The sequence below is a fragment of the Capsella rubella genome, unplaced genomic scaffold (assembly GCF_000375325.1).
Source record: "Capsella rubella cultivar Monte Gargano unplaced genomic scaffold, Caprub1_0 scaffold_4, whole genome shotgun sequence".
Lineage (NCBI taxonomy): Eukaryota > Viridiplantae > Streptophyta > Magnoliopsida > Brassicales > Brassicaceae > Capsella > Capsella rubella.
In genome coordinates, this window is record NW_006238920.1 from 12768803 (window position 1) to 12789838 (window position 21036).

At 34.1% G+C, this 21036-nt stretch overlaps 4 protein-coding genes and 1 non-coding gene across 5 annotated transcripts; 4 read left to right on the forward strand and 1 right to left on the reverse strand.

The window, feature by feature from the left end:
* Nucleotides 1–389: 389 nt before the first annotated feature.
* LOC17888452 (transcription factor VOZ2) lies at nucleotides 390–3232 on the reverse strand. Its single transcript, XM_023784059.1, has 6 exons — nucleotides 3080–3232; nucleotides 2537–2634; nucleotides 2228–2448; nucleotides 1807–2019; nucleotides 1089–1614; nucleotides 390–953 (listed from the first exon to the last, which is right to left on the reverse strand). The coding sequence occupies exons 3-6, from the start codon at nucleotides 2438–2440 to the stop codon at nucleotides 535–537; spliced, it is 1371 nt and encodes a 456-aa protein (XP_023639827.1). The 5' UTR covers nucleotides 2441–2448; nucleotides 2537–2634; nucleotides 3080–3232; the 3' UTR covers nucleotides 390–534.
* Nucleotides 3233–5301: 2069 nt separating this feature from the next.
* LOC17888967 (zinc finger protein 11) lies at nucleotides 5302–6000 on the forward strand. The gene has a single exon (XM_006295591.2). The coding sequence runs from the start codon at nucleotides 5323–5325 to the stop codon at nucleotides 5953–5955; it is 633 nt and encodes a 210-aa protein (XP_006295653.1). The 5' UTR covers nucleotides 5302–5322; the 3' UTR covers nucleotides 5956–6000.
* Nucleotides 6001–8111: 2111 nt separating this feature from the next.
* TRNAG-GCC lies at nucleotides 8112–8182 on the forward strand. The gene has a single exon. It is a non-coding gene; the product is annotated as a tRNA-Gly (tRNA).
* A 3449-nt stretch (nucleotides 8183–11631) lies between these two features.
* LOC17889422 (LOB domain-containing protein 16) lies at nucleotides 11632–13627 on the forward strand. The gene is made up of 2 exons (XM_006296313.2): nucleotides 11632–12192; nucleotides 13000–13627. The coding sequence occupies exons 1-2, from the start codon at nucleotides 11890–11892 to the stop codon at nucleotides 13420–13422; spliced, it is 726 nt and encodes a 241-aa protein (XP_006296375.1). The 5' UTR covers nucleotides 11632–11889; the 3' UTR covers nucleotides 13423–13627.
* A 2971-nt stretch (nucleotides 13628–16598) lies between these two features.
* Nucleotides 16599–19809, forward strand: LOC17890059 (sn1-specific diacylglycerol lipase beta). Its single transcript, XM_023785167.1, has 8 exons — nucleotides 16599–17042; nucleotides 17297–17623; nucleotides 17703–17890; nucleotides 17970–18320; nucleotides 18412–18612; nucleotides 18702–18772; nucleotides 18851–18990; nucleotides 19109–19809. Exons 1-8 carry the CDS (start codon nucleotides 17003–17005, stop codon nucleotides 19438–19440), a joined length of 1650 nt encoding a protein of 549 aa, XP_023640935.1. The 5' UTR covers nucleotides 16599–17002; the 3' UTR covers nucleotides 19441–19809.
* Nucleotides 19810–21036: the final 1227 nt, after the last annotated feature.

The following is a 21036-nucleotide window of genomic DNA, read 5'->3' on the forward strand; positions in this document are numbered from 1 at the left end:
TGGAACATAAATAGGAAAATATCTACCGATTTGAGGTTCGTTTAGAAAATGAAAGGGTTTTGAGTGAATCTTTTTTTTTGTCGGCTGGGTTTTGAGTGAATCTTGAGTAGCTTTTTTCATTAGTTTATGGCTTAGAAGATGAACTTACTTCACTCACTTTTCCTTCAGAATTGCTTCTTGGTAAGAAACTGTTCATATCCCATCTGGTGGGATAGAGTATTTAAGAACACTTAACCTGACACAACACTTATGATCAAATTAGCCATGGTTTGTATCCGATCTCCCAAGTTCTTTAGCTTCATCCGCGGAATGTGTTGTCTGCGACTCAGCAATATTTTTCTGCCTTTTTTTTTCTTCTTATGGGATCCATATTATGTCTAATTTTGAAGTCGGAGAAATACACAACTTCATCATAATGGTTTAAAGGATATCAGAAAAATGCAAAAATAATTTACAGCCAACCATCAAAGATGATCATCCTATCTCAACATATAATATCGTCAGAAATAAAAAAACAGAGTAAAACTGCTAACTTTACTCCTTTGTACGACCTTTGGTTGGAGGAGAGGGTTTATCTGTAGCCACTTTAAACTGTCCCATCTTCTTCTGCAGATCAGCTAGAGGGTCTTTTGAAATCTTTCCCTTGGGACTCTTCTTTCCATTTCCTACTTTAAGCTCTAGGCGATATAACGCACATGCGTCAGATTCATTGATTTGGTATTCAAAGAGATGCCACTCGAAGGGACCTGGAGGTTGTGGATCCATATAGTAAGATCTCTTCTGGCCTTCTTGTTCCTTCATCAGTTGTTTTCTTGATTCATGCCAACCTCGTCCGCTGTAATCTGGAAGTGATCTTTGCTTTCGGTTTCCGCTATCATATGCCCTTCTAGGTTTGTCAAAGAAGAGCCACTCTCTAATCGTTTCGCCTTCAACTAGTTCAAGATGAAACAGCTCTGCAAGTACAACAAAAAGGGTCAGGCAAAAATAAGAAACTCACATATGGCTTCTGAGTTTTCAAAGAGGTAATGAAATGTTGAACTAAAACAATGAAATTCGGCTCTAGTGAGCCAATGTTCCTATGTCCTCACCTGCTGCATTCCATGGGCATTTTGTGTTAACAGCTCCTTCACACACAGGGATGCCAACATTCTTACCCTGAGTCTTTCCACGAAGAGCTTCAATCAATAAATTATCTTTCAAACTGATTCCCCCCGGCCTTAAGACAGGTGCTGTGCCAGGTGAATCTTCATTCAGAGCTAGAGTCGCATGGTAGTTACTGCAGTAATCCACGTACCACTCTGATCCCTGAGCAGGCCTTGTGCAATCCCACAGTGCACACTTGGGTCCGAGAAAGGCAGATGGAGGCACACGGACACTTGATGGAGTAGTAAATTCAGTAAAGTTTTCAATCTCTTCAGAAGAATCAAGCTTAATGGAAGGGCTGTTATTGAGTTCCTGACGCACTTCTGAGCAGATATAATCATACTGAGAAGTTATATCCAAGTTGCTGAGTTTTTGGTCATGGAAACCAGGGGCTGTGTTTATGCTTGAATCAAACCCTTCATATGCATAATGGAGTTGCTGACCATGTGTTTCCGTGTTGTTACCAGCATCCTGAGATAGGAAAGATGAATTTGTGCATAAGAACAATTTTAAAATTAAGACAAGAATGAAAAATATCAAAATTTATAGATGAATTGGAATATAGAATCAATTGTGTTGCAAATGTCCAGGAAAATCAAACCAACAATCCAAAACCAAGAGACAATAATGACAACTTGAACGCAGAAACTGTAGCTAGCTAACCTCAACACCACAGGAGAAATTTCCGTTGAATGGACTTTGACTAAAATGTTCAGATGTCCATTCTGGAGGGCACAAGCTTTGAGCGAAACCCTCAGACTCAGGCTTTGGTGCAGCATGTTCCTTTAATGAACTAGTTGCATCATCCTCTTCGTCTAATTTCAACAAAGGAGCAAACTCAGCAAATTCCTCAAGGAATTGGCTAATACCTTCACCCTGCACATGTTAAAAACCAAAAGAGCTAAATCTCCACCGACAAATCACAATTAAACAAAAAAACTGCAATTTTTTAATCAAACGAGGCTAATCTCTCATCACATACAGAAACAGAAAGCAACCAAGCTTACAGGTTCAGAATAATTTCAAGGACTTAAAAAACAATAAACCAGCGAGAAGTGCAAGTTGTTGGTAATGCAGTACGAACCAGAAGAGAAGACTCTGGAGAAGGAGCAGTGAGTTCAGCTTGCCACTCACAAAGATTTTGAGAGATTTGGGCTTCCAAAAGTGCAAGGTCACCATGCCGCCCTTCTTTCCTAGCAGCCTGAAGATGACAGAACCTCTCCTGTAGTTCCCTTAGTTTCTCCTCCAAATTCTGATGAGCCGAAGACACGCATGTCATCTTCGGATTGTTTGACATCTCCTAGACTGATCAAACCCATTCAACAATCAACTAAAACCTAACCACGTACTACCTAAATTCCAATTCTCAAGAGGAAGGAACCAAACACATTACCTCAAAAATCAAAGCAAGGAAACCGAGTATTCCAGGAAATCAAAAGTCGGATAAGATTATAGAAATCGGCGCTTGGTCTCTCCTTCCTCCGTTTCTAGCTACTTAATCAACAAAACCAAAACTGATAAGTTAATCGGAGGTGTCAGATAGAGTTCACAACAACAACAAAGCAAATACCAATCCAACCTAAATCAACTAAGATCTTAAAACTTTATGATCTCAACTAAGGAGTAAAAGGATGATCCAGGCTCCACCATAGATTTAAAATTAACCATCAAGAGTTGTGTGCACCATACTTTTGTAATCGCATTAGAGAGAGAGCAAACTTCAAAATCCTAAGCAGAAACTATCAATTCGGATATTCCAAACTTCAATTCCTTAAACCAACTTGCTTAAACATGTAAACGAAAAATAGAACCCAGGAGGTAAGAAAAACTCAAAAGCCTGGGATGATTCAAGGATTAGATCAAAATCACAATTCTATGACAGAGCAAAATAACAAAAACCACGAATGAATAGAGGAAAGCCTAAATTAAAACTTACTTCCGGAAGAATGCGATTCTTCTGTAGAAGCTTATCGCGATGAAGAAGAAGAAGAAGAAGAAGAAGAAGAAGAAGAAGAAGAAGAAGAAGGCAAAGGGGTTACAGCGAAGAAGAGCAATGGAAGGATTCATCAAAGGACGACGATTGCGACGCTTTTGGTTTTCTCCTTTTCCTTAAACGCTGCGTTTAATTAAAGTGAGGATTTCTTTTGCTTTTTTTTTTTTTTTTTTCTCTCGGCTTCTTAAGGGTCTATTGTGATTTTTCCAAAAACAAATTCAAAGCTTCTAAAACTTACATATTCAATAGATATGAATTAATAACTATATGATTTTATTTTGGGGGAATTTCAAAAATACCCCTTTTCATATACCTTTTTTAAAAATACCCCATTTTCAAACTTTATCAAAAAACCCAATAAAAATGCTGAAATTTATCCAAATATGTGTGTAAGCTTATAAATATATACACAAATTACCTTTATATGTGTATAAAACTTTATATACCTTTCATAAATACCGTAAAAATAAATTATAAAAACCTTATAAAAACCGTATAAACCCTTTTAAAAACCTTTTTAAAACCTTATAAAACTTATAAAAACGATTTAAAACTATTTAAAACATTTTAAAATATTTGTATCGAATCTCCCAGTAGTAGTTATTATATAGAAGTATCTTATAAACTATATAAAACTTTATAATTTTTTATATTTAAAAAGGGGTATTTTTGAAAATGGATAGATAAAGGGGGTATTTTTAAAAAGTGATACACCAAAAGGGGTATTTCTCAAAAATTCTCTTTTATTTTTCTAATTCTTAAATTTGCAAAATTATTGGAGAAAAACTATAATAGAGTCTTCCAATTCTTGCTGGATGAGACAAAGCTATGTCTATGTCTATGTAATTCAAATTTAACACATAAAATCGAAAAAATTTGTTCTGAATTAATCCAAAAACAGAAAAAGACCTAATCAATACTAAAATTGATTCAATTAACCATACTAGAACTGTGAGACATACGACGATTATGCTTGACGAAACAATGAAAATAAATCATGGACTAGCTAAAAAAGCTGTCTTAGAGATTGTGTTTATCATATAAAAAGTATTCAACATAAGTTTTTTTTTTTTTGGGGTTTGAGTTATTTATCCACCAATTTGTTAACGTTTTTATGATTTGGATTGCTGATTATATCTCTCTTCTTTTTTTTCTATTTCATCAAGCTGTTCTACTTCTTACACTTGATACACATATTAAACTGTCGGCATGGAATTAGTTTAGTTTCATTTGTACTTAACTAAAGATTTGAGCTGCAATAACTCCAAGGTCTATGTCCTTGATGCAGCATACACAAGCCTTGTTTCTTTCCTTAACAGTTTCTACTCAATGTCAAAATCAATTACTAGTAATTTTCCTTTCTTTTAGTCCACCATCACTATTCACTGCAATCTATGCTAAGATACGTTCATGTACCCAACATAGATGTACATATATCTATTATATATGTAAATGTATGCGTGTGTTTATTATATATGTACTGTATGTGCAAAATATATAATGAAGAGATTTGTGTGGAGCCAAGATGGAATATGATGAAAATGAAATGGCAAGTCTCCTGCAAAGATATTGACACAAAAGATTAATGCAACACAGAGTTCCCATACCACAATAACATTGGTCTCAAGTAACTTCCAATTATAGTAACAAGCAGACACATTGCAGGCATGAGCATCATGAGTTAGTAGCCCTCTATTCAATTCCTCTCTCTCTCTCTCTCTCCCTCTTAATCATGAAACTACCTCTTTGTCTCTTCCTTTTTCTCTTATGTATTTCTTTATTATTTCACCACTCATCAAATCTAATCGAACATAGCCTAGCTATAGCTATACTCATTATTCTCCAATATATCTGACCAAACATGTAACAGACTTAAACCCTAATAAATGATCATCCGTACATATGCACCTCTCTCTCAAGCAAGGATTAATAAAGCACCTTCTTCTCCTTTGTCTCCCTTTGACTCTATATATATATATATATAACACAGTAACTCCTCCTTATAGGTATTCTTCCTTAGATCCTCAGCAAAACCAAACTCAAGTATCTCTCTATATCTACGGTTTTCCTCATCCTCCACTCTTTATTCTTTCTCACTTATGAAGTAGTTCATACACACCATTATCATACATGACACGTTTCTTTATATTATGCAGGGGAGTATATATCACCATCTGTTAGAGAATATGAAGAGAACACATTTGACAAGTTTCAGCAACAGAAGCACAGCCCAAGAAGAAGAAGAAGAAGGCACTGATGGTGACAACAGAGTCATCATGAATCACTACAAGAATTATGAAGCTGGGCTGATCCCATGGCCTCCCAAGAACTACACTTGCAGCTTCTGCAGGAGAGAGTTTAGATCTGCTCAAGCACTTGGAGGCCACATGAATGTCCATAGAAGAGACAGGGCAAAACTCAGACAGATCCCTTCTTGGCTCTTCGAACCTCACCACCACATACCTATTGCAAACCCTAACCCTAATTTTAGCTCTTCAACAACACCAGCTCATCTTGAGCCTCCCCTAACCAACCAGAGATCCAAAACAACTCCTTTTCCTTCTGCCAGGTCTGATCTCTTGGACAGTACTACTAGCTATGGAGGTTTGATGGTGGACAGAGAGAAGAAAAAGAGCAATGTATGTAGCAGAGAGCTCAAGAAGGGTGTCATCGATGCATGTCATTCCGTAAGATGTGAGATTAGCCGTGGGGATCTGATGAATCAGAGAGATGATCATGTCATGGGGTTGGAGCTTGGGATGAGTTTGAGGAATCCCAAACAAGTTCTTGATTTGGAACTTCGACTTGGCTACCTTTAGATTCATTTGATTAGTTCAAAATTACATGCATGTATAGCTGAGCAGTGAGCAAGAGATTGTGATTGTGATTGCATTCATGCTAATGGTATTAATATATAGTATTAATTAGGCTTTAATGGAAGTCAAAAGAAATTAAAACAAATCAAAGTTGAAAAAAGCCTCAAATTTATTTATATAGGTCGCATGACCTTTAATCAAAAAATATTTATCCATGATTTTACCAACAGTGTTTACATCTCTTAATAAGAAGGAGAGGCTCAAAATAAATCTTAAGGTGGATATATGTAAAAAGTTATAGTATCCTAGTTTTTTCAAACAATAAAAGATATTTAAACAGAAGACAACGATGTTGTATTTCTTTTGTTTATTAATCAGACGGTGTTTGTACTTTTAAGATGTATAGTTATTATTGGTGTTAAATCTATCAATTCCAATATATATATATATATATATATATATATATATTACTGTATCAATTTGAATCATCCTATTGTACATTATAGTATAGTAAAATTACGTGTAGTATATAAGAGCTAGAAAAGATTAGAGAAAGTGGGTTGCATGTGTATGAAGTATTAAGAAAGACAAAAAAAAAAAAAAGTGGTAAAGATTGCATTATTATAGAGATGGGTTGATGAGACATAGACGCATGCGACAAAGTGGTACTATGAATCATATAAAGATGGATGATGATCAATTGACTCATGAATAGTTAATGTTTTCATCTTTTACACTCACCATCACATATATTAATGCTTAGCTTAGCTTTACATACAAGTACTTAATGAAAACTGTCCGATACAAAATCATGAGGATAATTTGCTTATTGTTTTGAAAAAGCGTCTATAAATTATTCTACATTCAAAATCGATATGAGGACATGTAAATATGTTATTATATATAATATAACCTAAAATTCATAATGATTAAGGATGCCCTCACTTAAGTTCAACCAATCATCGACCAACAAAATTTACTATTAAGTTAACACAAGTTTGTACTTTCTTCCATCACACAAAATGATAAAAATACGCACGTGTGAGTGCATGTGATATCTAGCTCATACTAGCTATATGAAGGGATGCAAATAGTGTATGATACATACAATAAAAGCATGTAGATATGAACTGTATTCCATTTCATCTCATGGTATGTAATTAGAGCTCTTTTGATTATAAAATTAAACTCCATATATATCGACTATATATTGTATATAGATATACACATACTGTAGAATCTGTACCATACGAAACATGAATGAATGTAGAGAGTACAGACAGATCAAGAGCCAAGAGTGTAGGAGACAAGATTAGAAAATTAGAAAACAAGTGATGTGAAAAGGTAACAAGAAAATGGAATGTTTCGGTCAATACATTTGGGATGTTTGTGGTTTCCCCATGAACAAATTTAATCTGACATTCTCCATCTTCCCCAACAATTTTAAAAATTTAATATACGATACAATCCATCATCACCTTTCCATTTTTGGAATCGATCACTTTCCACTCTAATCTCTACGTTCCCTTCAATTCTTTCCCTTTTCTATGAATAATAATTACAGTGAGTTTATTTGTGTTTGAGTGATGATGTGAAAGGTAAAGAGTTTTTTCATCATGCACCCTAATACTTTCCATCTTCTTGTAAATTCGCCCCCAAAATTTTCTTTTGTGTTGTTCCTACGGTAATCACCTTTCGTTGCCATTCTATTATACACCCATACCGTTTGTCTTTAAATAGATTTGATTCTAATTAAGTACTTCTACTAATGGTGAGGAATTGATTTGAGCAAACCTAGAGATTATTTTGGCTAAAACTGCAAAATTTGTAGGTTTTGTTAACTGTCCAATCACATTGACTTCTGTCTCTATCTCAAGATCACATGTATTTAGTTATGTCATCTCACCAGTTCATTCCAACACAAGAATCTCTTTATATTTTTGTCTGAATTGATTGTTCTGAATCTGTGATTGGAACCGTGTGACATACTTAATAATTTTCTCATAATGTGATTTAATTGGTATTAAAATGTGATAAAGTGTTTTTCATCCTTTAACCAAAGAAAACAAAAGAACAAAATGAAATGAATCAATTTAGACCGTATTAGAGTAAATAAAAGAACTGATTCTTAATGACTTTTGGAAAAAATTGTCATCGAAGCACCAGTGGTCTAGTGGTAGAATAGTACCCTGCCACGGTACAGACCCGGGTTCGATTCCCGGCTGGTGCATATTTTTTAGCAAACCAACACCGGCCTCTAGTTGAACCTATGTGCTGGGCTGTAACGGCCTTTTTGCTTTTGGTTCCGTAACCACACACTTGTGAGTCTCTCAACTAGGCCGCCAATGATAATAAAAATTACATATATGATATAGCCATTGGAAATTCTAAAATCTGAAATTGAAATATGTAAGCAACGATCGAATGCAAATAAAAAATATGAGATATTTTATCAACTTGTAAATATTCTAAAAGAGACATTTTTGCTTAGGTCAGGCGTGATGGAGAAAACCTTCCAAGAGATTGATTTCACCACAATTTAAGTTATTATGTCTTCTTTATTTATTTATTTATAAAGCTACATGTCTAAAAACATTGTGGTGTAAGGTGTTGAGACAATTAAACTTGAAAAGAAAAATAATATTCTTTCAGCCGATAATATTGTTATAAATATACATATATTTTTTCTTTCTAGATCATCCAATAAAACTGAAAATATAACATAAAAATGGTTCATGCACAACAAAAAAAGACATGCATAATTAAATATATTTTCACCAAACAACAAATAATACATAAGGTTCTTACATTATAACAAGTTAAAAACTGATTAAAACCATATCCGAGTAATTTTAAGAAAACGAGCATTTAGTGAAAGTCACATGCGCACACTATCCTAATCGCATCACAAAGATTTCTGATCGTGTACAAAATCCGTAAGTGCATGATGATGATATTGATATATATTTTGTTTTTGGGTAACATTATTAAATGGAAAAAAGATGGTTGGCTACACGAATTATAGAGAAATACATGGTCACACATGCCAAGTATCATATTGTACACTCAGGTACAAGAACTATATGTATTGCATGACTACATGTATCAACTATACAACGTCATGTAGTCAACACCATAGACATAAAATTCTGGTACACCGGTCAATTGATTCTGACGTTGACCGGTGTTGACTCCGGCGTTGACCGTTTTTGACCAAAAAAAAATTTAAATTTTTTTTATAATGTTAAAAAACTAAAAACTATAATTATTTTTGAATTTTTTATTATAAAAAACTATAAACAATTTCAAAATATTATATTATTAAAAAATATAATCTTAGGAAGAAAATAACGACGATGATTTTGTATTTAATTCAAGATATTAAAATCTAAATTAAAACTAGAAAAATTCAAAATAGTAAAATAATTCAAGATACTAAAATTAAAAGTAGAAAAATTATGTGAATTACTAAGGGAATTACTATTTTTATATTGTTAATAAAAACATTAACTTATTATTTGATTTATTTAAATACAAAATTATCATAGCAATTTTCTTCCTAAGATTATATATTTTTCATTATACAAAACCATAAACAATTTAATTAAAAAACTATTTTTTATATATATTCAATATCTAAACACTAGTTTTGTTTATATATTTAATGTATTCATTCTTATTATAGTTAGTTATTTTAAAAATTTATAGCTAAACTAATAGTAAAATAATTCAAGATATTATAATCTAAACTGAAACTCGAAAAATCTTATGAATTAGTAAGAGAATTGCTTATTTTCACATTGTCAATCAAAACCATTAACTTATTATGTGATTTACTTAAATAAAAAAATCATTGTTACAATTTTCTTATTATAAATTTTTTAAGTATACAAAACCATAAAAATTCATTATAAAATAATTATAATTTTTAGTCTTTTTAACACTATAAATAAAATTATATAAAGAAAAATTTAGAATATTTTTTTTGGTCAAAAACGGTCAACGCCGGAATCAACACCGGTTAACGCCAGAATCAATTAACCGGTGTACCAGAATTTTATGTATATGGTGTTGACTACATGACGTTGTATAGTTGATGCATGTGGCCATGCAATACATATAGTTCGTGTAGCTGAATATACAATATGATACTTGCCATGTGTGAACATGCATTTCTCTATACTTGGTGTAGCCAGCCATCTTTTTTCCTTATTAAATTGTAACTAATAATCTCCTCAGGTGATTTGAATCCTAGTCTGTACCAGCTACACACTCACTCCATATGTAACACCAAAATATTCCCAAGCCACCTACGCAGATCCAGCACGATCAATCAAAATATTAAGAGCTTTTAAGTGTTTTGTTTTGTCATAAAGGGAGTCTCTTAATCAGCTCATAATTGCGTAATTAAACAATTAAGACTAAACATGTACTAATAATAAATGGGTTTCAAATACATTCATGGCATTAGCATTTGTCGGTACATTTTCACCGGTTCACCCGGTCCCCCACACGTCACGACAAACAGCAGCAGTTCCGATGTCCGGCGTTCGGCGGAAGAAAACTTTTTATAAAATTTAAAATAATAAAAGAAGATAGAAGAACACACATAAAATTAAATTTAATCGAGTTTGCTTTGAAGCTCCAAGAAACCGAACGTATCCGAGGGTATAAAATAATACGATAAAAAGTGATAGAAGACCTAAGACTACCTCACTACTAAAATTTATTGATATTTTTCTATAGAAATCCACGAATGAAAAGAAAACGAAGTTGGGACTCTTATTAATTTTTTAAAATCCAATAAGTGTATTGAAAAACATATTGAAATCCAATAAAATAGAAGTCTCATGTTGCAGTCTCCATGATTGATTGTCTCCTTAGAATCCAACATGTGACCCTCCATTGTCTACCATTCACACCCCTTTAATTTGGCTCACTCGATAAATTTGGACTTCAATTTTGCGTTCTTGTTATTTGTAGAAAACATTATCTCATTTAATGTTTAATGGTGTTAGCAAAGTGTTATTATTTATAGACAAGACAATTCTTCATATATATACACTTCCTTCTCGTATCATCGAGTTCATGTTCTATCTTAGTGTTTCTATGTGAATTCAAAGCTAACGTAAAGCTTGTGAATGGATATACATATGTATTTATGGATTCAAGTGAAGACACAATAATTAGTTGATTAAGAAGAAAAGAATTTTTAAATCGGATCACATATTTCAGCTAAGTATCATCATATATATAGGTTTCGTTTATAAGTTTTTCTTAGACAATAATGTTAGTTGTGTATGACTAAAACAATTCACATAAATTAAATATCCATTATAGCATAAAACTCCTTGTGTAAGCAAATTGTAATATTGTATAGTCAAAACTCCATAAAAGGTATAATTTTAAAGAGTGTGATATTTGAATTATGAAATATAGTTTCGTAAAATATTACAATATATAAACGAAACGATAAGTATGGCTTATACTCTAGTGATGGAGAATTAAAGTATTTTATATACAAAGATGACACAATATGGTAGACCAAAAACAACAAACTAAAATAGTATCATATTATATGTGACTGTAAATAATCATTGAGTAAACATATAAAATAAGTATGCCCAAGAAAGAAAAAAAGACCTCTTCTCTCTCATCATAATGTTCCTTTTATAAAATCCACCCAAAGACACCAAACACTTCTCCATCATCATTTCATTTCTTTTTCTTTTTCCTTCCATCACCATTTCCTAGTTCGCTCGTGCACATCTCCGACGACGATCCCAATTCTAAGATCATACCTTCTTCCAATCTTTTAAACATCTCTCCAAAATATAAAATCAAACAAAAAAAGGGGAGACACAAAAGAACATATAAACAAGGGTTCTTTTTGAACAAATAACATAAAAATCATCACTCTCTTTGTTTGTTTCGCCGATGGCATCTTCCGGTAGCGGTACAACGGCGGGGTCAGGTTCACCATGCGGTGCATGCAAGTTTTTGAGGAGGAAGTGCGCATCCGATTGTATATTTGCACCGTACTTCTCATCGGAGCAAGGAGCAGCAAGATTCGCAGCTATTCACAAGGTGTTTGGAGCAAGCAACGTTTCTAAGCTCTTGCTTACTGTTCCAATCCATGATCGATGTGAAGCTGTTGTCACCATCGCCTACGAAGCTCAGGCTCGTCTTCATGACCCTGTTTATGGCTGTGTCTCTCATATTTTCGCCCTTCAACAACAGGTAATTAACCGATTGATCCATCATTGTCTATAGACTATATTTGTTTAGTCACTACATAATTTAAGTGGTGGTTGATTGGTTTGAGATTTTTGTGCATGCGATTAAATGTTTTCCAAGATCTTGATGAATTACAATAGTAACAACTTCTTTTCCCATCATATCCTTTGCATTCACATTAGGGCTTTTCTTTTCTTTCTTTTTTTTCGCCTAAATTTTAAAAGCTTTAGATTCTTATTGTAGAGTTTTTAGAAAAGGCGCGTTACAACATAGTAATCAGTTTCTTTCAGTGAACTTTTTTTGTCATGATGTTTTCACTTCTTGTATTTGTTGTTTTCGATTCGCCAAAATCTTGACTAAACAACACTATATTCTTTCCGTTTCATAAAGATATAAAGATAGATGTTTAGAAAAATTGTGCTTAGTAATTAAAATTTTGAGTAAACGACACTATTCTTTCTATTTCATAAAGATGGATGTTTTGAAAATTTCGTGCTTATTAATTAAATTCTTGAGTAAACGACACTATATTCTTCAGTTTCATAAAGGTAGATGTTTTTAAAAATTTGTGCATGCTAATATATAAGATGCTGGTAAAAGTAATAGCCTACTCGTCTGGTATCTCTTCTGATGCATTTAATATACTTGGAATATGAACCACTATAAGTTTGTAAATTACATACATAAACATACATCTTCTTAATAAACGGAAGATGCATTTACTAATTCGTCTAGATATATGAGCTTACAACTTTTAAATAGATTTGGATCAATCTTGTTTAACATAGAGTTTGATGCATTATTATATAGGTGGCATACTTGCAAGCACAAGTCATGCAAATGAAAGCACAGATCGTTGGCCACCAGACGTCAGCCACCGGAGATCTAAGAAACAGCTCGGAGAATATTAACCAGTTTATGACGTGGCAACAAACTAGTGGCTCTAGTGCATACTCAACACCGTATAACCATGATCATCCTTACTACGTTCATGTAAACCCTAATAATCCGGTGTCGCCACAGAGCTCGCTAGAAGAATCTTTCAGCAACACTAGCAGCGACGTCACCACAACAGCTAACGTGCGGGAGACTCATCAGACCGGAGGAGGCGTATACGGTCACGATGGTTTAGGTTTTCACGAAGGATATCCTAACAAGAAGAGATCAGTGAGTTATTGTAGTAGCGATTTAGGTGAGCTTCAGGCTTTGGCTCTTAGAATGATGAAGAACTGAGATAAGTTGGTAAGTTATATATGTAGACAGACAGAGAAAAGAACATTCCATGTTCACATGCATGTTATCATCAATAAAGGTGTCTTCATCCATGTTTGCTTTGTCGTAGCTGAGGTTTTCGGCCATAGATCAATAACTGCAAGATTTTGATAAGACTGTAATCCTTTTTCTTTTCAGTTTATTTAATCAAATAAATCTTATGATTTGTTTTGGAAAGCAAAAAAAAATGTTGAATGGAGAATTAATTAATCTTATGATTTAAACATAAATGAATTAGTCGTGATCGATCAATTCATCAATATCTCAAATCTTCTAAACGAAAGAGAAAAACAAGATCAATACAATCATTTGGTTGATTATAACAATGGTTTCGTTTCTTGATCAAAATAGATGCTTATTGACTAATGTGATTTTCACGCATAATCCACACAAAAAATGAGTTTATAAGTAACTAATTGAGGACTATATATCCAGTCCACATGCATGCACTATGATATTACTTACATGAATAAAATAAACCAAGCAAAGAAGGTATTGTCAAATACAAAACAAAAATTGTCACACGAATACGGATAAATTCTATAGGTTAGTATTAATAGAAATGTTTCTGTGCAGACGACTGAGCTCGCTCCATCGCCTTGTATGAGTTTGTTTAAGGATTCGCTAAATTTCCATAACTTCAAAATATAATAATTGTAGACGTGCGCGGCGGACCCAATGGGTTGACTTTAGAAGACATACTTATTCGAAACTTTAGGATATTTTGATTTTGATTGGTTTATAATTCATTATATAAATAGTTTATTTGGCTCTTTCGAATTTTGTCTAGTTTCCGTCGAAAATATTTATAAATTAATGTTGGTCATCAATCAAGAAGTACTGAATACTATTTGGAGTTTTCAAAGATGTTATTTGTATTTAAATCTAAACTTAGCAAAGACATTTTCTTACATCTAGATGAATGAATAGTTTTATATGCTTGTAATTAAATGTCAACTAACCAGTTATTTGTAGCATCTCTATGAAGCCTAAATAAAGTATACGGTCTAAAACGATACAAATAAAGATGCATAAGTCAACTTTTACTTTCACTATAAAACATATTAATTTTATAAGGGATGCAAAAAAAAAAAAAAGAGAGTAAAAGTTGTTGATAAAGAAAAAAAACAATTTGGAGAACATAGGAGGTATGGATGTTATGATTGTCTGTCAGAGAAGCAAATCATCCAAACTAATTTCATATATAAATTTACTAATATATAAAATGGACCACGTCTTGATAATAAACATTTATTAAACATGTTTACCTAACATTAACTAAGCAATGTCTTGTTAATTATGATAGCGCCAATCCCCCATTTAAATTGTAGTGGTCCTGTTAGACCAAATGTCCCCTAAATTGTATGCAATCACTTAAATTAAATTCAAATAATATGATCTTTAACTTTGCCAACTCTCTAATCAGTCTCATCTAATTCTAATCCGATTCCCCACCAAGAAGCTTCGATTGTTGCCCTTGGTCCACACCTAAAATCACAAGTGCTCGCTCTTTTAGTCTTTTTAGAAACGACTTTATGGTTTGTATTTGTAATGTCGAGGTAACCTAATAAAAAAAGTAAGTTTACTTAAGCACATGATCAATACTTTACGTAGAGGTTTAAAAAAGGATGAAATAGTTCACCTGGTTAGTTAGTTTGACAGTCATTAATTAAGTCTAGTTAATTTGATAGCCTGATATTCTGTTTAACATTATATTTGGTAGGCTACACAGATATTCAGGAAAGTTGTGAAATGTGTGATACAATGTCGCACCTTACTATTTTAGCATTGACATGTCAGAATTTTGGTCGCTTCAAGATGAAAAGTGAAGATGGGATAATTTCGATCTTTTTTGAAGGGGTCAGATCATTAACATCGCATTACTATACAAAATGAACATATATTTCTTGAAAGTTTTACTAACTTTTCTAATGAATAAAAAAAAACTTTTCGACAATGATATACATTGACGGGAGATGGATAAATGCATCACGTCGTCAGTAGTTTTATGATATTATTTTAGGTGGGAAACATGAGAGAATTGTTTACATAACTCCGAGCGAAGTTTTATTAACAAAAACATTATTATGGTTGCGAGTTATAAACAAGAATACGGCGATGCCTGTTCTTAGTCAAGCCACTAAGATAATATCGACCTCTTAAATATTCGAGCCCATTACCGAAGACAAATTGTATTGAATCTATTTCTTTCTTACTAATATTATACTGGTATAGAACAGATCAAAAGCTGGTGGTCAAAGCATGATATCACCGATTCACCAATTAGACAAATTATTATTATGATATGATCAGAGGATAATTAATAATTAAGAAAAAGAGAAGCAGAGTGACCACATAATTAATAATAATATTAATTTATAAGGGCGTATATTTTAAGTACAAATTAATGAGAGAAGTCGACTGACAGGGAATAAACACGAACTGTTGTCTTCTTCGTCACAAATTCACAATTTTGTAAGAAAGTGACTCTGAAACGGCAGAGGAGTTTAACGCACGTGGGCCCCGTAAGCTTTGCTTAAGTACAAATCCCAAGTCTTTGACCGTTGAAACTATTACTATTATAAAGAGTCACACACACACGTGCGGCCTGCACAAGTCCTTTGCATTGTAAAACAATATGACCCACCTCCCTCACTCCTAATTCTAATTTAGTAATTTCTTTCTTTTCACAGGCCTTTGATAATCTTGTAGGGATGACCAAAAAAAAGAAAAGATAATACTGTAGGGATGAATATTTTTGCTTTTTCCTCACTTTTTTAATCAGTGCGTCCGCGCTTTGGACGTGTCACGTTGGTTGTGAGATGTTGAAGGCCGGCCCATTGCTGTGAAAAGCCAGCCACAATTAGTTTTTTGGGAAAAAAATAGTTTCGTTTTGAAGTTAACTCAGGCAGTTTTAGGCCAAAATCAATAGCATATTTTTTATTTTTTTGGTAAAAGGTTAAATTTTAATTCAATTTTTCTTTTCTTTTTACTATACAAGCTGAAGCAAAAGGAAAAAAAGCAGGCTAAGCTAAAAAGGAAAGGGAGATAGAACCAACATAAGAAACAAAAAGAGAGATAGACGAAGAAGAGGAGCCAAGGCCCAAGGAGAGACTCAAAAGGCGGCCTCTGACAGTCCGGTCCCAGTCGCTTGAACTGAAGAAGCAGAGGAAGAGATGCCAATGAAGATCCTTAAAGAATGAGCTTGATAAAGACGGAAATACCCCCGGTTCTTCACTTGAATTTACTGGACTAGAGATGGACTAGTAAGAAAAGGCCCAATTAAGCCCATCACTAATTCACTTGAATCCAGTCGGTGTGTGCTTTCTTCTTTTCCTCCGGTTTTGGTTTTACCGATTTGCTCGGCCGACAACGCGCCGTTCATCTCCGACCATATGCTCCGCCGTTTCTTCGAGGGTTCACTTACTTAGAGATTTCTGCTCTCCGCCGCCTTCGGCTTTCGGAAGGATCCTTTTCTTCGAAAGGAGGACATTTTTTTTTTTTTTTTGTTGCCCGGAGAAAGCCAATTCTGAGCTCGCCAATGGCCAACAAAGCATTGAACCGGCGTCTATGGAATTTCTGTAAGCTCTAATTAGTCTTTAACTTGTTGGAAAATTTCAAGCCTTTTTTACAAGAACCCAAGAGAGAGAGAGTGTGTAGACCACTGAGAAACCACTGATGAATTAGAATGTTGAATTGATGGTGCTTGGCTTTCTCGACATAAAAAAAATCTCTTTACGGTTTCTCTAATAAGAATTTAGCTTTGACAATTGGATTATGTTTTGTATGGAAGTTTTAGAAAGTATTCTTGAGAATTTTGAGCTTTTTTTTTCAGTTGTAGAAGGTTCACCATTCAAGAAGAGACGTGGACTGTATGAAGGAGTTGTTTACAATGTAATCAAGCGATTTCAGTCGCATTTATCAGAATCAGGTAAGGTAGAGAAGGAGTTAGGAGAACAGGGACAGGGAGCAGAGAAGAGAACGCCTAGTGGCTCTTCTTCCAAATCTGGATTAGAGGATATAAGACGATTTGAATCAGGTATCGACTGTGATGGCTCTAGTGATGAAGATTCAGGTGATGGAAAGTGGAAACTGGACCTAGCTTGGCTCACTAGAGCACTTGAGCCAGCTATGCAATTGCGTAGATGGGCTCTTCCAACAGGTCTAATATTCTATGGTGTATTCATTCTGCTTCTAAAATCCATAATGTCCAGGCAACGTCTAACGTGTGTTTTCTCTAGGAGAGAAGTCACCTCCCGGTAGTCGATCTCTGTCTGAGATCATTGCTAGTATTCAGAGGAGTAAGCTCGGGATTGAAGGTTGGACTCTCGGTGATCTTACTATTGGTCTCTATCTTATATATCTTAGACAAGCATCCTTGTCTCCATTTGAGGACGTCAAGGGTGTAGAAGTTGTTTCAGAGTCTACAGTAAGAACATTATTCTGATCTTTATAATGTTTGTAACTTCCCTTTTACCAAACTCTAAGTAGCTTTATTGTTTTTTCAGGTTTATGATCTCATATATAATGCCGAGTTAGCGAAAGGTTGTTACAGGGATAGTGTTACTGGTCTTGCAAAGAACACTATGCTTCGCGAGAATAACATTCTTAAATTTGTGAAAGATTCAAGTGTTATGAGGCCTGGTTATTACATAGGAGTTGATCATCGAAGGAAACTCGTTGTTTTTGGTATACGTGGGACACATACAATTTCTGATCTTATCACTGATATTGTTTCTTCAAGCGATGAAGAGGTCACTTTTGAAGGCTACTCAACACACTTTGGAACCGCTGAGTCTGCACGATGGTTCCTTAACCACGAATTGCAAACTATAAGAAGATGCTTAGAGAAATATGAGGTGATGATATACCTCATTGTTGTTTTCCTTAATTTTTTTGTTTGTGAGACATGAGAAGAATGGATTTAAAATTGCAATGAATGGTCCGTAGGGGTACAAGCTAAGGCTTGTTGGTCATTCTCTCGGTGGCGCTATAGCTTCGTTAATGGCGATAATGCTCAGGAAAATGCCAAGGGAGGAATTGGGATTTGATGCTGAAATTATTTCAGCCGTTGGGTATGCGACACCTCCATGTGTTTCCAAAGAACTTGCAGAGAATTGCTCTGAGTTTGTAACAACTATTGTAATGCAGGTCAGAACCAAAAAAATCTCTCTTTTCTTGATCATATTTTCCTGAGACTACTCTCTGCTTGGAACTCACAGCATTTCCACCAATTACAGGACGATATTATACCTAGACTAAGTACAGCTTCTCTAGCGCGATTGAGGAATGAAATCCTTCAGACCGATTGGTAAACAAACATTTCCTTCTTGAAACTTTGTTACCTTTCTACAATGATTTGCTTACCACTGTGCATTTGTAAATCCAGGACGAGTGTAATCGAGAAGGAAGAATGGAAAAGCGTACTAGATTTGGTAACAAACGCAAAACAAGTTGTGACCTCTGTGCAAGACGTAGCTCGAAAAGTTTCTGATTATGCAAACTTCGGAAACAAGAAAGAACTACCTGGTATAACTACTTACTTGAACACGGGATTCTTTTTGCGTAATTCTGTATATCACTAGAAGTCTTATTTATGTACTTAACTTAAGGCTTAATGAATCTCATATTTCTTGAATCTTACCAGAAATCCCATCATCCAAGAACAACCAGTCTGAAACTTTAGTCTCTGAATCTACCACTAAAGATGTTAAAGTGCCAGAGGAGTTATATGTACCGGGAGCTGTTTACTATCTAATGAGGAACCTAAGAGGGAACCCGAAAAGCACCGCAGGAAAACAAGTAGAATACTTTAGTTTATGGAAGAGAGATCCAGGACAACATTTTCAAAGGATACTTCTTTCAGGTAATTTCATTACAGACCATAAGTGTGATAGCCATTACTACGCTCTGCGAGATGTTCTGAAAGGATTTTCTGGTTTCATCGACGAAAGCATCTTTAAGAAGAGATGCAAATGAAAAGGGATCTCATCTCTTTGGTAGAAAGTAATGTTTTAGTTTGTCTGCAATCATTGGAAGAATAAATGACCAGTTTATCACAGCATGAAGAGATTTTGTTTCTTAGAAATTTTGAAGGATTAATGGCAAGCTGGTTGTGATTGGTTTATACTTTTAAATGTAAGAATAAATCATTAGTGGTGGTTTGTGTTATGCATCATACATGATAATATTCATACCCCATGAGACAATTGTATAGTTTAAAGTCGATTTGGGTTCCTTTAATGTTTCTTTAAACTTTTGTTGTATGATACATAGCATAAAGACTTGTGTTTTTTCCGACATTGTATAGTGTCATAAGCTAAACATTATAAAAACTTTTCCTATTAACCCAGTTGCTACACGATTCTCTCATTTGGGGCCTCACTATTCATCACCCTACTGATCCCAACAAGTACTGTACTTCTTTATCATTCGAATTTTTTTTCTGCATTATAAAAGTCCTTCAAACAACAAATGGCTCATTAATTTCTTAAAGATACACATTTATAAATGGGTAAGAAAATAGTTAATTAAATATATTTTTTATTTATTTTAGTCAATGATTGGTAGCTACTTAAATGTAGCTCTAGGTACTAATGGAGATGCTACTTAAAAGAGTGGGTTTATAGCAATGCATAGACACACAAGAAAGAAAGTGATACATTTTCAAATTTGGTAGTCCTTTTCAATTTGTCTTTCCCTTTGCCGCCGCTTCTTGTCAAATGATATTAAATAAACCAACAACATCACTTTCAGGGTACTTTTCTTGATCATTCCTTCCTCCAGGACAGCCTAAATGCGTCAATCTGGGCCTTTTGCTTCATGAAGCATGTGTATCATGCAGACACAACCGGCAATTCTCAGCTAGTTTCCTCAGGATGATTATACTGTCAGCGGAATGCCAGATTACAAAGGGCTACAACTCTGTCTTTGAAATACCTTTGAAAAACCCCAGATTGATTGGTATACTAAAATATGAGGAAACAACAAACAAAGTAATGCCAGATCCCTAAGATACATACAAAGTTATTGTAAACGAATTTAAGAAGGAACTGATTTACTTAGCAAAAAAAAGAAGGAACTGATTCTTGTCGTTTTACCATTCGCATCCGTCGCTTGTGCATATAGGAGACGATATCGCAGCTACCTTCTCCGAGAAGTTATCTTTCCCAAACGTGAAACTTGTCTTCTGATGGTTCTTCATCATATCTCTTCAAAACGGGGATATATCAGTTAAAGACTTGACTCTCTCGCAAAATTTGTTTTTTGATATTTTCCACATGCACGTACGTTACATGAACCCTTCTCTCTTTATAGAAGATACGAGAACAAAACCAAACTTTATGAAACCCTATCTCAATAAGAAATAACAAAACCTGGAAAAAAAAATAAAAATCAAAGCAATGATTGACCAAATCTAATTATAAATTTCCTACGTAATAATGATGTAGCAACAGTTCTGAACTATTTATATTTGTAGTTTTTTTATCTATTTATATAAATTAATATATAATGAATTTACTAATGCCATACTGCGTAGGGCAGCAAAGGCCTTTCAAAAATCCCAGATTGGTA

What these genes read in the sequence shown, in the direction of transcription:
- LOC17888452 (XM_023784059.1), bottom strand. Translation starts at nt 2,440, where the DNA reads ATGTCAAACAATCCGAAGATGACATGCGTGTCTTCGGCTCATCAGAAT. An exon ending in ATTTCTCCTGTGGTGTTGAG is followed by an intron (nt 1,615 to 1,806) that starts GTTAGCTAGCTA and finishes TTCCTATCTCAG; the next exon opens with GATGCTGGTAACAACACGGA. An exon ending in ATGCCCATGGAATGCAGCAG is followed by an intron (nt 954 to 1,088) that starts GTGAGGACATAG and finishes TTGTACTTGCAG; the next exon opens with AGCTGTTTCATCTTGAACTA.
- LOC17888967 (XM_006295591.2), top strand. Translation starts at nt 5,323, where the DNA reads ATGAAGAGAACACATTTGACAAGTTTCAGCAACAGAAGCACAGCCCAA.
- LOC17889422 (XM_006296313.2), top strand. Translation starts at nt 11,890, where the DNA reads ATGGCATCTTCCGGTAGCGGTACAACGGCGGGGTCAGGTTCACCATGC. An exon ending in TTTTCGCCCTTCAACAACAG is followed by an intron (nt 12,193 to 12,999) that starts GTAATTAACCGA and finishes ATTATTATATAG; the next exon opens with GTGGCATACTTGCAAGCACA.
- LOC17890059 (XM_023785167.1), top strand. Translation starts at nt 17,003, where the DNA reads ATGGCCAACAAAGCATTGAACCGGCGTCTATGGAATTTCT. An exon ending in AAGTTGTTTCAGAGTCTACA is followed by an intron (nt 17,891 to 17,969) that starts GTAAGAACATTA and finishes TTGTTTTTTCAG; the next exon opens with GTTTATGATCTCATATATAA. An exon ending in GATGCTTAGAGAAATATGAG is followed by an intron (nt 18,321 to 18,411) that starts GTGATGATATAC and finishes AATGGTCCGTAG; the next exon opens with GGGTACAAGCTAAGGCTTGT.